Below are 15,923 nucleotides of genomic sequence, written 5' to 3'. Positions count from 1 at the left end.
AATGGAAATTTCTTATTCTTAAGGTCTGAATTCAGACACTGGTATGCATCTCTATTAATGTGTAATAAGTGGCTCCTCAAACTTCATAGCTTGAAACAACAAACCTTTATCTCTCACAGTCTCTGAGAGACAGGAGTCCAGAGTGACTTAGCTGGGTGGCTCTGACTCAGGGTCTCATAAGGTCGCTGTTAAGACACACTTTGGAGCTGCAGTCGTCTAAAGGCTTGGCTGGGGCTGAAAGATCTGCTTCCAAACTCATGCATGTGTTGTTAACAGACGGCTTCAGTTCCTTGCCGCAAGAGCTGTGCCCTAGGACCTCTTGCAACATAGCAGCTGATTTCCTCAGAGCCAGTGATCTGAGGGAGAGAGAGCAAATAAGACAGAAGCCACAGATGCCGGGCGCGGTGGCTCACGCCTATATTCCCAGCACTTTGGGAGGCCGAGGTGGGTGGATCACGAGGTCAGGAGATCAAGACCATCCTGGCTAACATGGTGAAACCCCGTCTCTACTAAAAATACAAAAAATTAGCTAGGCGTCGTGGCGGGCGCCTGTAGTCCCATCTACTCGGGAGGCTGAGGCAGGAGAATGGCAGGAACCTGGGAGGCGGAGCTTGCGGTGAGCGGATATCGCGCCACTACACTCCAGCCTGGGTGACAGAGCAAGACTCCGTCTCAAAAAAAAAAAAAAAAAAAAAAAAGCCACAGTGTCTTGTTAGGACTTAGCCTTCAAAGTCACACAGCATCACTTCTGCTTAGTGACTAGAAGCAAGTCACTAAGTTCAGTTCAGCCCACAGGCAAGGGGAAGGAAACAGGTTTTACCCCAAAGGAGGAGTATTAAAGAATTTGGTGGGCATATTTTTATAACCACTGCAGTGTTACTTCCATTGTGTTTTATTGGTCCAGCATTCCTGGTGTGCTGATTCAAGGGAAGGGCCACTATAACAAGTCTCAATGAGAGGTGTGTCAAAGAGTTTCAGTGCCATGCTCTAAAAAGTGCCACAGTATTTATTGAGACAGAAGGATTTTGAGAACTGAAGACCTGGACAGAGAGCTTTTCAGTCAGAGGAAATGGCCTGTTCCATTTATTTACTGAAAAGAAAAATATCATGGAGCATCTAGGAAGTGTCAGATCTGGTTCTAGGTACTGAGGATGCAGTAGAGAACAGGACAAGATCCCCCTTCCTTTTTTTTTTTTTTTTTTGAGGCAAGGTGTTGCTCTGTTACCCAGGCTGGAGTGCAGAGGTGAGATCATAGTTGACTGCAGCCTTGAATTCCTAGGCTCAAGCCATCCTTAGCCTTAGCGTCTGGAGTCACGGGATTATAGGCATGAGCTCCTGGCTCAATGTCTCTTCTTTTTTGATAGCTGTGTTCTCCCATTGGCCACAGTGGAATGGAGCTAGATATGCCTGGGCTGAATATGGAGGAAAAGCTCAGCTATTTCTTCAGGAGGAAGAGTAGTCTAGATTGGCCCAGGTATAGGATTAGTATTGTGGTAGCTCTTCAGAGTTGGTTAGGACCAGGATACACAGAGCTCTGAATTGCAGGCTAAGGATGAGAGCATTTTAGGGAGCCATTACAATGTTTTAGCGGAGTAGTGACATGATTAAAACCAGACTTTAGGAAGCGTAATCCGGCCATGTTGTACACAGAGGGATGGATGTGGTAACACCTTGGGAGTCATGGAATTAACTAGGATGTTAGAAATGAAAAAAGGAAGAAAAGTAGGCTAGTATAGGAAATCTACTACAGATAGGTAATTATTGATTTTTGGAAGAACCATGATGATATTAATATATCCAGTTGAGTGTGGTGTAATACACATTAAGAAAAGTAATTTAGAAAGCCCATTGTTTCTCTCCCTTTTCACTGTACACACCTTAAGTGTGTTTTAGTCACCTCTTTTTTTTCCATTCTCTATTTCTGTTTCAATTTTCCTGCTCAGCAGAGGATAGTTTGGTTTAAAGCCGATAGCAAAAGTGGATTCTGTTGTTACTGTCTTTCCTAGACATATCAGTCCGTTCTCACACTGCTGTAAAGAAATACCTGAGGCTGGGTAATTTATAAAGAAAGGAGGTTTAATTGGCTTATGATTTTGCAAACTGTACAGGAAGCATGGCAGCATCTGCTTGGCTTCTGGAGAGGCCTCAGGAAACTTACAATCATGGCGGAAGGTGAAGGGGAAACCAGCACTTCACATGGCCAGAGCAGGAGGAGGGGGGTGGGGGAGGTGCCACGCACTTTTAAGTAGCCAGACCTTGTGATAACTCACTATCGCCAACAACATCACCAAGAGGGATGGTGCTAAATCATTAATGAGAAACTGCCCCTATGATCCAATCACCTTCCACTGGGTCCCACCTCCAGCACTGAGGATTACATTTCAACATGAGACTTGGATGGGGACACAGATCCAAACCATATCACTAGAGAAGGAAAGTACAGCCCTGAGCTCTATGCATACTGACGTAGAGGAAGAAACTCACCAGGGCAGAGAGATTTCTCAGTTTTTGAGTGCAGGGGCCATACAGTTAGTAGAGAGAAACTTGGGCTTTGGAATCTGAGAAGTGTGTGTTCAAGTGCAGCTTTATCATGACTTGGCTGAATGATCTTGGGCAAGTTGTTTAACGTTTTCAGGTCTTGTTTCTTCATCTGTAAAATGGAGCTAATAATAATATTGCCTATCACATTAGGTTGTTGTAAGAATTAAGTGAGGTAGTGAATTAGAATAATGTGGTACATCATTATATTAATACATGAGATAATAAATATATGAATGTGACGTGGCTTTCCACAGAGTGAATACATGCTTAGCTAGCGATTGTTAGCCATGCATCTGAGTTGGGGGAGACCCAGCCAGTGGGTGACTCTCTGATCAGGTGTCACTCAGTGCTACAGGTTCCCGGCCAGTGTACCTGTAGTAAAAGGGCAGCGGTGGCATCCATACCTATTAATCCAAGGCAGCTTTGGCCTCAGTGCCTGTGCAGTCTCCTGACTGGCCAACTAGGCTGGGCCACTTGTCAATGGGGTGGATTCGTTTTTTTGTTTGGTTTTCAGCTCCGAGTTGAAAAGCCTGGGAGACCTGCTGGCTTCTCTCCCAGAGCTGGGCCACATATTGTTAACCTGGGCCCTGGAGGTCTGATCAGTGTCCTGGCTGGATCCAGTGCAGTAAGAGAAGCCAAGGAGAAGACAGTCTTCCAAGGCCTGAAGCAGGTCTGACCTAACTGCCCAATGTAGGAGGTTTGCCCTGGGACAAACTGAGGTCCTGCAGGGTTCGAGGGTGAAAGGCCTCTTCTCCCAGGAGGCAGCCCCAGACCCACCTTGCTGAACTGGCTGCCTGGAAAGGAAGTGAGAGCGAAGATCTCAAAAAAGAGCAGCTCTTTAACCTCTGTGCTGCTCTCACTGAACGCTCCCGCCCTCTGCCCAGGACTTGATGGCTTTGGCCCTGGCCCTGGGGCGGAGCGAAGGGAAAGCGTCAGTGCCCTCTAGGGCCGAGAGTGTGGCACTACAGCAAGTGTGTAGTGGGTGTGGCTGACTTGTGCTCTGTGGCTACTACCCATCCCCATCAGAAACCTGGTCCTGTTTCCTTCTCTGGAATGGTGCTGGGACTTTCCAAACCACGGACCTGTAGCGATGAGAGTTGGTGTCTTGAGTCCGCGTCCACCGTCTGCATGCCATGCCTGCCTTCCCACTGCTGGGGGCCCTCAACCCTCCTCCAGTTCCCGTGTCTAAGACTTAGCAACAAGCATCCTTCCTGTGTGTTGGACTGCGGGTCTGCACCATTGTGAGACACGGTCCTATATTGGGCCCTACCTCTATCGGTGCTCGTTGACCTGACTGGTATCACAGTCCTCATCTGGAACGGGGCCAGCCAAGCTCTGCCCACCCCCTTGCCCTGGGACGAAGGCTCAGCCCCTGAGGCCCGGCGAGTAGTCAAGGCTGGCTCTCTGATGCCTGGCTGCTCTGATGCTGGCATCCTGCATGCACTTCCAGCTCCAGCCTTGTCCTGCTCAAATTACCCCTCATTATTGATCTGGTCCATCTGTTGAGTCACCCTCCAATTTTTTTCTTCCACTTTGTTTAATGCCTGGCACTCAAAAGACAGCCAGTAGAAGTATTTGTTTTTCAAAAAATGGACCCTCATTCATTGGTTGCTGATCCCTAGAATCTGTTGTTTTCCTACCTTATTCACTTGTTAGGATTTTTGTCTCCTGACCTGACTTCAGTGGGTACGTCTGGTTTTAAGCCCCGGTCCTCCTTCTCATAGGATCCATCCTCTGTCAGGTGATTGGAGCTGGCTGATGTTCCAGCTTCTGGACGCTGGAAGCCAGCAGCAGCAGCTGCCTGGGTGACAGCCTCACTGTGTGTTGGCAGGCTTCTCACTCACCTTTTTTAATCAATTGGACCTGAAAATCTTGAAGCTAAACAAACACAGCCCTGCTATTTTGGCACAAGATGAAGGCCAGTCTTAAGTGGTCTATAAAAGCTGTGAAGAAAACTTTTAAAAGAATTATATCCAGGTCACCCAAGCTGCTTCCAGATGCCAGAGGCAGCCCTGCATTTAATAATATGCTTGCTGGAATCCCTTTAAAATGGTAGATGTTGGCCATCTTTTTCTTTTTTCTTTGCATTCCCAACGGAAGGACTTCCAATGTATGGCCCTGGTATTATTCCCTGTATGTTTTAGAGAAGCTCTAAATTCCTGTAGCCATCAAACTTGGGTTTTTCACTCAGACTGCATGTTAGGATCATCTGGGGAAATTTAAAAATACTGGTACCCAGGCAGCACCAAATTCCTTCGGTCAGAATCTCTAGGGATTTTTCCTGAATATAGGAACCTTCATAAACAGTTTCCAGGTGGTTTTAATGTCCTGTGAGGGCTGGAACCACCGTACCAGTGAGAGGAGAGCTGGCCTGCCCTGCTCACTGCTGGCAGATGGACTCTTGAGTGACATCTTTGCACACCCAGAAGCTCCAGGCCCACCGTGTACCATGGCTAAGTAGCTGCAACTGCAACCTGGCCTTGGCCTGGAAGCACATCTTGTAGGATCACTGATCTTACTCTCCCCTGGCCTTCCCCTTGTCCTGGAAGATGTGCCTGAGGCTGAGAGACTTCCTTGTTTAATTCATCTAGCTGTCTGTTCTGAGAGCCCCCAGCTAAACTGAGGTTCCAGTCCTAGAGCAGCTAGCAAACCGCCCTAAGGGGAAATGAAGGGGAGATGGACATGGTATTTACTGCGTGCCTTTCATAGGATGCTTCTTTTACCTGGTAGATGGCCCAATGCCTAGTTGTCTGACCTGTGACCAGGGGCTCCTCGCCTGGGAAACTTGTTTATATGTCTTTGTGGCTCTTGCCTTTCCTGTGTTCAGTTTATGCCCCCCTGCCCATTGCTCTGGCGCTGGGAGCCAAACCTTGTGCTCTCTTGGGCATCCCAGGTAAAACCTGGCCTGGGGCATCCCCTGGTCTTCAGATGGAAGGTGCAAAGGCAATATACACCACAGTAGGAAACAAATTCAAAAAGTGTAATTTACGGATCCTGGGCAGGGAGGGCACAGAGAGTCAGGAGGGCAGTCCTTTGTCCCTGGGCCACTCCAGATAGGAATGAAGCATCATGCAGAGAGAGAGAAACAAGGCACATGGCAACTGGCAGTGTGTATAGGGAGTAGGGTCTGGGCCACTGTAAGTTTTCAGGCAAATGTGTGAATGGCCTGTTTAAAGGAAGCAATGGGGAAGCAGGGAGCCCAGTCTGCTAGTCAGGGGAGATGCCTCTAAGTTTTTATCTCTCGCCGCTGGCTTGAGCCATTGGGTGTGGTTTCCTTCTAATGCCTGGGCAGCTGTGTCATTCCCGTTACAGTCACCACATGATTCTAATTGCCTTAGAATTTATAGCAACCAGTTGACAGCCCAACAAGTGGGCTCCTCTGGCCAGTGAGGGAGCCTGGTGAGGGAATCTTCCCAGGACAGGCAGAGACGTCTGCCTGGTTATTAGATTGGCCATCTTTGGTCTCACCTCAGTTTGGATATATATATATTTTTAATCTCACCTGCCCCCTCGTTATCTGCTTCCAAGAAGCAAACAGCTCAAATAATTATTTATTTTAAAATAACATAAGAGGATGTCTCTGATACTCCAAAAGCCTTTAAAAAAAAAAAAAAAGGATGGTTCTATCCAATTTGGCATTTCATTTATAGAGAATAAAAACTATCTATACCCAAAATGTATTCATTGCACACAATTGTATTTGAATGGCAGCTTGAAATCTTCTCTCCTAACTGATGCTTTTGGGGAAAATAAGAACATTTAGACAATAAACTACATTTTCTAGATAAACACAAAATGGGTGAATTTCACACATCCAATAATGAAAGTGGTTTTTTCCTTAAATTAGAAACAAGGATTTAAATTTCCATCTTCTTCTGAATGAATATTTGGCACCCAACCAAGAAATATATATCATTTTAAATTTTCTTGAGGAAATATCCTTTTCTTGCATAATTAATTTAAAGGAAATTAAATTGACCATGTCAGTTGTCAAACAAGGAAAAGTAAGAATTTTGCTTATTTGTTATTAATTTTATTTACAATAGTATTTAAAGGTAACTTTGTAAAATAACCCCTAATGATATAATCTAAAATAAAATAGATTGTATTTAAATCACTTTTTTATTATATACCACGAAAAACTACTGAATGATTAAAACATTCTTAAGTGGGTTCTTAACATTGTATGGAACTGGAAAGAGCAGTTCAGATCACAGAGGCATGGGCACTGTGTTCTAAGTGGTCACTGCGCTGATTCAGAACAGCAGGGGCTGGCTCTGTACTGGGGTGGGTGGGTGCTCAAGGCCAGACCTACACAGCACTCCTGTGTCTGCAGCTGCAGGGAAGCAGGAGAAACAGTGACGATGGTCCAGGAGAGGCCACCTGACATATGGCAGAAAAACAAAATTCAGGGTACAGACAGTGGCTGGGAGCATCAACTCAATCGCTTTCTGTCTTTACTATTTTCCCTCTTTCTAAAAAAGTCTATGATTTAGATCAGTGGCTGCAGGAGGGAGACAAGAGACCCAATAAAGATGTTTTCAAAGATGATGCCTATCTGGTGTGAAAAGAAATGAAGACCTACCCAAAGAGAATAAGCAAAAGCTATTATGCAGAGCTTGCTACAGCAAGGGAGTCAGACACCATCATTTGCAATTTGGCAGAGACTCAAAGGTGGGCAGACGAGTGGGAGAGCTTTATAGTGGAAAAAGGCGAAGGCTTCAGGTGTGCCCTGATTGGAGGTTATCGATGCGGGGAAGCTGGAGGCGGCTCACTAGAAGCGAACATCCTGTGTGCTTGGTCAGGGGAGCATATTTGGCTTTCTTTGGTGGGTCCTAAGTTGGAATCGGGGACAAAAATTAGGGAAGCCATCAGTTATTAATCCAGTCCTGAACATTTGGGTCAATTGTTACAGAAGTTATTATTTAGCTTCCTGGAAAGTTACTAGAGAGCAATTTGGCTTCCAGCAGGTCTGATTTAGAGCAGGCCGGCTTCCGGGGTTGCTTTTTGTGGGTAAGGGTATTGTTTTCTGGGAAAGTTGCACACCTTGTGGATCAGAGTTCCATCTTTTGCTATGGCCTGGCTGTTGTCCGATTGTATATTTAGTCAGTCACCAGGCACCACATTTTCTCAAGCTGTTGGAAAGTTCTGTGTCCAGTGTTATCTTCCCCTTGTATTCTATGAAATATATGGCTGTCTGAAATATTTGATGTGCAAAGCCAGCCATGGGGCTCTGCTCACAGCAAATGCTTTTGGCTATCTCAGGAAGTCATGGTGACTGGAAGAAATGCACAACCCTGACAGAAAATGGCAAATTCTAGCTGAAGGGACCTCCAGGGAGAAGGGGGTTGGGGAGGGGAGCAGTTGGCTGGGGCTTCTTGGCCGCCTCCATTGCCCTTTGGTTCAGCCAGCCCAGGCTCATAGTGGATATCCTTGACCTCGCCAAGGGAAGGCTCTGAAAGACAAAGGTAGATCTTGATCTTGCTTAACTGTGCACTTGAGCTTGCAGTTCCTTGAAAGATCTGGTGTCACGCAAGACAAATTATACAGCACTCTACTATTTCTGGAGTTTGATCATTCTCAGCACTGGCTTTATTTCTTTTTTTCCACTAAAGAAGTATAGTTCAAATGTGGATAGGTGAAAGTAGATAATCTTAGGAGGATCGTTACAAACTGAAATGTCCATGAGTTCAGGAAAGTGCCATGTGTGTGAGGGGTACCCCAGGTGAGAGGCCTGAGGATTGGGCAGGTGAAAGGGACCATGTGGGCACAGGATTCATCCCCCTCACCATGTGCTCTCTCACTTTAGTGATGATTTCTACCCAGGTATTGACTAAGTCACTTATTGACATGAGATCAGAAGAAACAAGTTCAAGTTCAGCAATCTCGCATGGCATCTTAGAACTCTGAAACTCTGTGACCTTCACAAGGTTACCTCTGGGTCTAGATTTTTTAACTGGAAATCAAGGACAATCATTAAGAGACTCCCCTTCCTGGATTGTTGGGAAGATTATTAAATGATACAATCCAAGTAATGAGAGCATTGTAGTCTCTAAAATTGGATTCTCAAATAATGACCTCAGGTGAAGGAAGAACTGTTCAAAATGCCCCAGGTGCTATGAAGTACAGAGGGCAGGTTTTTTTTTGAAGGGATGGGGTCTTGCTCTGTTGCTCAGGCTAGAGTGCAGTGGTATGATCATGACTCACTGCCACCTCAAGCTCCTGGGCTCAAGTGATCTTCTCACCTCAGCCTCCCAAGTAGCTAGGACTAAAGGTGCCTACCACCATGCCTGGCTAATTTTTTAATTTTTTTGTAGAGATGGGGGTCTTGCTATGTTGCCCAGGCTGGTCTCCAACTCCTCAAGCAACCTTCCCATCTTGGCTTGCCAAAGTGCTGGGCTTACAGGTATGAGCCACCACACCTGGCTGATATTTGAATTCAGAGATGCTGAGGATAAGTAATGTTGGAACAGAGTGGGTAAAGTCAGCTTCAGCATAAATTGTGTTTATTTAATTTAAACACAATTTAAATTTTGTGTTTTGGCTATCTCAGGAAGTCATGGTGACTGGAAGAAATGCACAACCCTGACAGAAAATGGCAAATTCTAGCTGAATTTTAAATTGTGTTATTTGCGGAATAAAATATGTTGACAAGTGCTTTAAAAAACCTATGAGAATACCCAGGTTTCATTCCCTTGTTGAAGAGCAGGCGGGCACAGGTATATTGGGATGCCATAGGTGGCATATTCTTCTCCACACACATCCTCCTTGGCATTTAGAAAGGGCCTGTGAAAGTTATGAAGATTCAGGTCACAGATCTCTGATGGGACTTTCTTCAGGTATCAGCATTGACTTTCCAAATTTTCATCACTGAGCTCCTGACCAATTTCAGCAGTCAGAGAGGTCTGCATCAAGCAAGGTCTTGGTCTAAGCCTCATGGGATTAGATCTGAGGTCAAAATGCCTATAAAGTATTAATCAAGGGCATTGTAGCATTTTCTCATGGCTTGGGTTTTGATATGAATGGTCTCTTTGGGAATTCACACTCATTCTGCTCTTTTAAAATGTTCACTTTTATCGCTGTGCATTTTCCCAAGCCTTATTCCTCAGGATCAAAGAAAGGGCCTAGGCTTTAATTAATGATCTCTCCTATGTTTTACCAAGGGCACTGGTCTCTCGAGCCTTGCAATGGGTTGCAAGGGATTAGAGGGTGTATTTGCAGCAAAACTTTTGTACCGGCACTCGCTCTGTATATATAGTCTCTTCCAATTTGCTTTTAGAGATCTTTTCTTTCTGACTGTTTGCAGGAGGACATGGCATGCTGTGGCATATTCTGCCTGATGTCTCTGGAGGCATAGTTGGTGCCCATCCCACTTTTTATTAACTCTCTTGGTTGAAAACACAGCCCAGAACACATGTTGGGACTTCATAAGCACAGCCTAAGGAGGAACATTGGAAGGTACAACATTGTACATGTGGCCACCCTGCCCCAGCGCAGTCACACCTCTGTGCTGGTCCTCCTGCGAGCTCCCCAGAGCGTGGGGTCCCTTGAGGTTCTTTGTGGCATGCGGTAGGGGGCTCGATCCTCAGCTTCCTTGACTTGGCCGTTGTTCAGGATGGAAATTACCGATCCGGGAAAAGTTTTATTTGAGGTTACTGTTTACAGCTTGAAGTTCATGGAAGTGCAATCTGCTCTCCTGTAGACTTTGTGGGTTTTTCCTAAATGGGTCCAACCCATCAGCTTGGCATTTGGGGCACTATTGTTTTGAAGCAACTTCCTTGTGAGTTTAGTCTCACCTCCTACCCCTTGCCCATTGCTCTCTAACCTGGGTTCCTGTTTCTTCTTTTGGGACTCTTATATTCTTCCCTCCTGAAATCTGCCTCAGTCTCTCCTTCTGGAATAATCTCTCTTCTCCTCTGACCTCTCCTAGTATTTGCTTTTTCTTTGGAAGGCACCTTATCCCCTTTATTTTATGGTAACTTCCTGGAGAGCAGGAGCAGTACTTGTTCTCTTTTGTGCTTGTCATGTTGCTTAAAACAGTGAGAGACAAACACATGAGTCTCAATAGGGTCTTTATCCAATCATGGCATTGGAAACTATGGACTTCAGTGACAGATGTTATGTGCTAGGTTTCAGAATGCCTTTAAGGTGGGAAAACATTTTGTATCATTTTCAACATTTGTATCAGTTTGAAATCTGCCTGCTAAGTAACAATAAAAAAGTTAGCAACATAATTTATGTTTAAAAGGAAGTGTTCTGGGGTGATGTTCCAGTTGGAAACTTGCCCTATGCTTTACTGCATTGTGATCTTCAGCAAGATATTTTAGTTCTCCAGATTTCCACTTTCCCAGCTGTAAAAGGAGACAACAATATGAATTTCAGTGAACATAAAAAGCACCCATTATTTTATACATTGCAAAGAAAGAAAAATTGCTGTCAATTAAGCAGTAACAGTGCTTTCTATGGTTTAGAATTTTTATCTTATACTTAACTGATATAGCTCTTTTAGATGTGTTTAGGCTTTTGAAAAATCACATATCACTCATTAAAAAGGAAAATAAATTGGTTAAGGTTTTCCTTGGCATCTTCTTCTTCATTCTGAGTCTTCCGAAACACATTTGGACTCAATGTTGTCGAGGTTTGTGTTTCCCCACACGTCATCATCCTGTGAACCATTGAAGTTGTTGGGAGGCAACTTTTTATCCCCCAAGAATAAAGTGTTTTCTGTAGGATTGTCTGCCAAACTGCTAACACCTTTCTTCAAGTTTTGAATGCTGGTGCTTTCCCAGTCTTACAAATCCACATCAACACAAGATTTTCAGGCAACAGCCAGTACGCAGATGGTCCTAAAATAGTTTGTACATTGAAACACCAGGGGGTTGCAGATGGTCAGCCAGGCCAGGGAAAACAATCCAGTTATAACCACTGCATCCTGACTACTTCCTGGCTGATGGTGATTGTAGGGCACATCCCTGTTTCAGAGATGTTAAAATGTAAAATAATAATAATAATAATATAAGATATAACCTGTTTCCTAAAGTTGTGATGACATTTAAAGGTGAGAAAGTTTGTAGCTATTATTGTGATTATGGTTACTATAAATTCTGAGAAAACACAGTGGGGTTTTCTAATTAACACTAACTAATTTATGGGACACTCATTAATGTTATATATTTATTTATTGTTCAGTGTTCATGCTTAAAAATTTCTTAATTTTTCCTCTTTTTAATTGAGGTATGGTTTATATTCAGTGGAATGCACAGGTCTTAAGTGTTTACAGTTCTTGAATTTTGACACCTGTGTTATGAACAGCCCTACCAAGAGATAGAACAGTTTCATCACTCAAGAAACAACACTCTGTCTTGTCCCAGTCATCATCGTCCCTCCTCTGTTCTGATATCTTCTACCGTGGATTAATTTTGGCTGTTCTAGAACTTAATGGAATCATGTGGCACTACTCTTTTGCATCTTTTCTAAAGACACGTACATGTTGGCTGGGCGCGGTGGCTCACGCCTGTAATCCCAGCACTTTGGAAGGCTGAGGTGGGTGGATCACGAGGTCAGGAGTTTGAGAACAGCCTGGCCAACATGGTGAAACCCCGGCTCTAATAAAAAATACAAAAATTAACTGGGCGTGGTGGTGGGCACTTGTAATCCTAGCTACTTGGGAGGCTGAGGCAGGAGAATAGTTTGAAACTGGAAGGCGGAGGTTGCAGTGAGCTGAGATCGCACCACTGCACTCCAGCCTGGGCAACAAGAACAAAACTCTGTCTCAAAAAAAGAAAGAAAGAAAGAAAGAAAAAGACACATACATGTTGCTGCATGTGTGACGAGTTTGTTTCTTTTTATTGCTGAGTAGTCTTTCATTGCATAGCTATAGTATTATTTTTGCATCTTCCTGCTGATGGACATTTAGGTTGCTTCCAGTATGGGGCTGGCTCTCAGGCATAAGACACTGTGACCATTTATTTGAGTGCAAATATTTTTGATGACATGTTTTCATTTCTTTTGTGTAAATGCCTGGAAGTAGAATTGTTGGATTAAAGGGTAGATATACATTGAACTTTATGAGAAACTGGCAGAACTTTTCTTGAAGGGACCATTTTACATGCATGAGAGTTCCAGTTGCTCCATACCCTTGTGAATGTTGACATTTTTAGTTGAGTTAATTTGAAACATTTGAGTGGGCTTGTAGTGGAATATTTATGGTTTTAATTTTTCTTTTCTTAATGATTAATGATGTCAAATGTTTTTTCATATGCTTATTAGCCATTTGTGCATCTACTTTGTAAAATGCCTGTTAAGTCATTTGACCATTTTTCAATGGCACCATTTGTGTTTTAATTGTCAAGTTGTAGTATTCAATTCCTTGTCAGTTAAACATAATGCAATGATTTTCTCCAAGTCTGTGACTTGTCGTCTCATTTTTTAGTTGTGTCTTTTGATTAGGAGAAGTTTTTAATTTTGATAAAGCCCATTTATCCTTTTTAAAATAGTGTTTTCTGTATCTTATCTGAAGTTCTTGCCTACTCCAAAGTCAATCAAATATTCATTTATTTTTTTTGTAGAAGCTTTATAGTTTTAACTTTTACATGTCGGCCTGTGATCCACCTTTAATTAAATTTTTGTGTGGTTTGAGGTATGAATCAAGGTTAATATTTTTTCCATGTAGATAGCTAGTTGTTCCAGCACCATTTATTGAAAATACTTTCTTTTCCTCATTGACTTGCTTTGGCACTTTGGTTGGCTGTATATGTGTAAATCCACTCCTGGACTGTTTATTCTATTCCATCGATCTGTTTGTCTATGTATATTCAATGCCATATTACCTTGATTTATAGTGGCTTCAGCATTAGTCTTGAAACCAAGACTCACTTTTTAAGGATTGCTTTGGTCATCCTCCTCCTCCTCTTCCTTCTTCTTCTTTCTTCCTATTCTTCTTCATTCTTCTTCGTCTTCTCCCTCCTTCCCTCCCTCCCTCTTTCTCCTCCTCCTCCTCCTCCTTCTTCTTTCTCCCTCTCCTTCTTTGAGGTGGGGCCTTGCTATGTTGCCCAGACAAGAGTGTAGTGCCTGTTCAAAAGTGCAATCATAGTGCACTACAGCCTCAAACTCATGGGCTCATTCTTCTAGATTTTATTTATTTGTTTAGATATGAAGTCTCACTCTGTTGCTCAAGCTGGAGTGCAGTGGCAGGATCTCAGCTCGCTGCAACCTACACCTCCTGGGTTTAAGTGATTCTCCTGCCTCAGCCTCTTGAGTAGCTGGGATTACAGGTGCTTACCACTGTGCCAGACTAATTTTTATATTTTTAGTAGAGATAGGGTTTCGCCATGTTGGCCAGGCTGGTCTTGAACACCTGACCTCAAGGGACCCACCACCTCGGCCTCCCAAAATGCTGGGATTACACGTGTGAGCCACCACGCCCAGCTCACTCTTAGACGTTTTAGAATAAGCACATAAATTTCTACAAAAGAACCTCATAACATTTTGATTGGAATGATATTAAATCAATGAATCAATGTGGGGAAAATTGAAATCTTACCAATATTGAACTTCCAGTGTATGTATACAGTGTATCTTTTAAATTATTTGTCTTTAATTTGTCTCAGCAGTTTTTGAAAAATAGTTTTCACTGTAGAGCTCTTGCACATATTTAAAGAAGGTATCCCTCAGTATTATGAGATTTAAAATATTTTGTAAATTGTATTTTTAAAAAAATCATCTTCTAGTTTTTTGTTATTTAGACATAAGATTGATTTTTGTACATTGACCTTGTATCCTGCAATCTTGCTACATTTAATTTATCATATATTTTTCTCAGTGCTTTACAGAATTTCTTGTTTATTCTTGTAACTGCCTATGAGTCAGGTGTTATTGCAATTATATTTTATAAGAAATTTGCCCCAGATGTGCTAATTTTCTTGCTCCAGGTCACACAATTTGAGTAACAGGGGAGGAATTTAATTTAGGTCAACTCTGATTATATGGCCCAGTCCCCTTCCACACTGCTATAACATGTCATCTCTTTGACATTTGTATATTATTGGAATGGAGTGACACATTGTGGTTTCTCTGGATTCCACTGGGACATTTTTGGGTCATCATACTTTATGGGAGATGGCTTCACCAATGGAACTCCTAAAATGGACATAACAAGAATAAGGTGATAAAAAAGACGGTGATTTTTCCAGTTTAAGGAGAGCAATATTTTTCCAGGTTCTTTCCCCAGAGGACTGCTAAGGAAATTGTACATAATCTCAAAGTGCAGTTTCTTTGCCCATGCTGTGAATGTACATTAGCTGCTGCTAGATCTTCCATGTGTGTGGATGCTGTAAAGCTTGTTTTCCCTCCTTCTCTCCCACAACGTGCTGTAGGAAACCATTTCTGGACGGCTAAAGACCTCACCGAGGAGATTAGATCATTAACATCAGAGAGAGAAGGGCTGGAGGGACTCCTCAGCAAGCTGTTGGTGTTGAGTTCCAGGAATGTCAAAAAGCTGGGAAGTGTTAAAGAAGATTACGACAGACTGAGAAGAGAAGTGGAGCACCAGGAGACTGCCTATGGTAGGTAGTGCACAACTGTTCCCGGCAAGATATTGATGATATTTGTTGTGTTTTGTGGCCAGGCAGAATGTTCTGTGCCTTATGTGAACGTCACTGTGAAGAGCGTCATGGAGCACATGGCCCTTTTCCTTGGGGACATTTTTGGCAGGTGCCTTGGCAAACTGAATGGAATTACTTGTCAGCTTTTGTTTTCATATTCACATGTGACATCTTTTCTTTTTCTGTTCCCCGTCTCAACCTGTGTTTGCTAATAGCCTTGTTATTATTTAGAGCAGTCTCTCTCTTGGCAAGGTCTTGAGCATTTTCTTTGTGTGACAATTATCTTCCTTTTGTCCCTTGGCTCCGTCTCCTTGTCTGCACAATCACAGACTAAATCAGGCTGATCTGAGAAAATTGAGGGAAGACCATAAAGTGGCTCTTCTATGTGTGGACTTTTCTGAGAGCTTCTTTCCCCAGGAAGGATGATGTAGAAGATGTGAATGCCGCCTTAGCCAAAGTGTCTGCTTGTCAGAGGAGTTCAAGTGTTCCTGTGTTCTTTCCTTTTCCAGTTGTTAAGAGTAACTGAGCTTACTCTGAGATTTGCACCCAGAGGGATGGTCTCAGAAGACGCTGGTTCAGTGCAAATTGAGATGGTAAAAACTGATTTCTTAAAAAATGGTTCCTAAATAAATGTCATTTACTAAAACAAATGAAAGAAATATATATATGAATAAATGGCTATATTTTACAAAGTATGCTTATTTAAGAAGAAATAAGAAAAAACGGGGCTGATAGGAACCAGATTTGAAATAGGGCTTTTGTAAATATTCCGTAAATTGA

General features: G+C 43.1%; 1 protein-coding gene across 5 annotated transcripts in view; it reads left to right on the top strand.

The window, feature by feature from the left end:
* Nucleotides 1-15,923, top strand: part of DISC1 (DISC1 scaffold protein) — a 414,191-nt gene that overhangs the window by 176,986 nt on the left and 221,282 nt on the right. For all 5 annotated transcript variants that reach the window (XM_055102062.2, XM_055102196.2, XM_063596538.1 and 2 more), the window contains one exon: nt 14,916-15,104. In XM_055102062.2, coding sequence (XP_054958037.2) covers nt 14,916-15,104 — 189 coding nt within the window. The remainder of the gene's footprint in view (nt 1-14,915; nt 15,105-15,923) is intronic.

This window comes from Pan paniscus, chromosome 1, assembly GCF_029289425.2.
Source record: "Pan paniscus chromosome 1, NHGRI_mPanPan1-v2.0_pri, whole genome shotgun sequence".
NCBI lineage: Eukaryota > Metazoa > Chordata > Mammalia > Primates > Hominidae > Pan > Pan paniscus.
The sequence above is the reverse complement of the archived record's forward strand: the minus strand, read 5'-3'. Positions and strand labels throughout refer to the sequence as shown.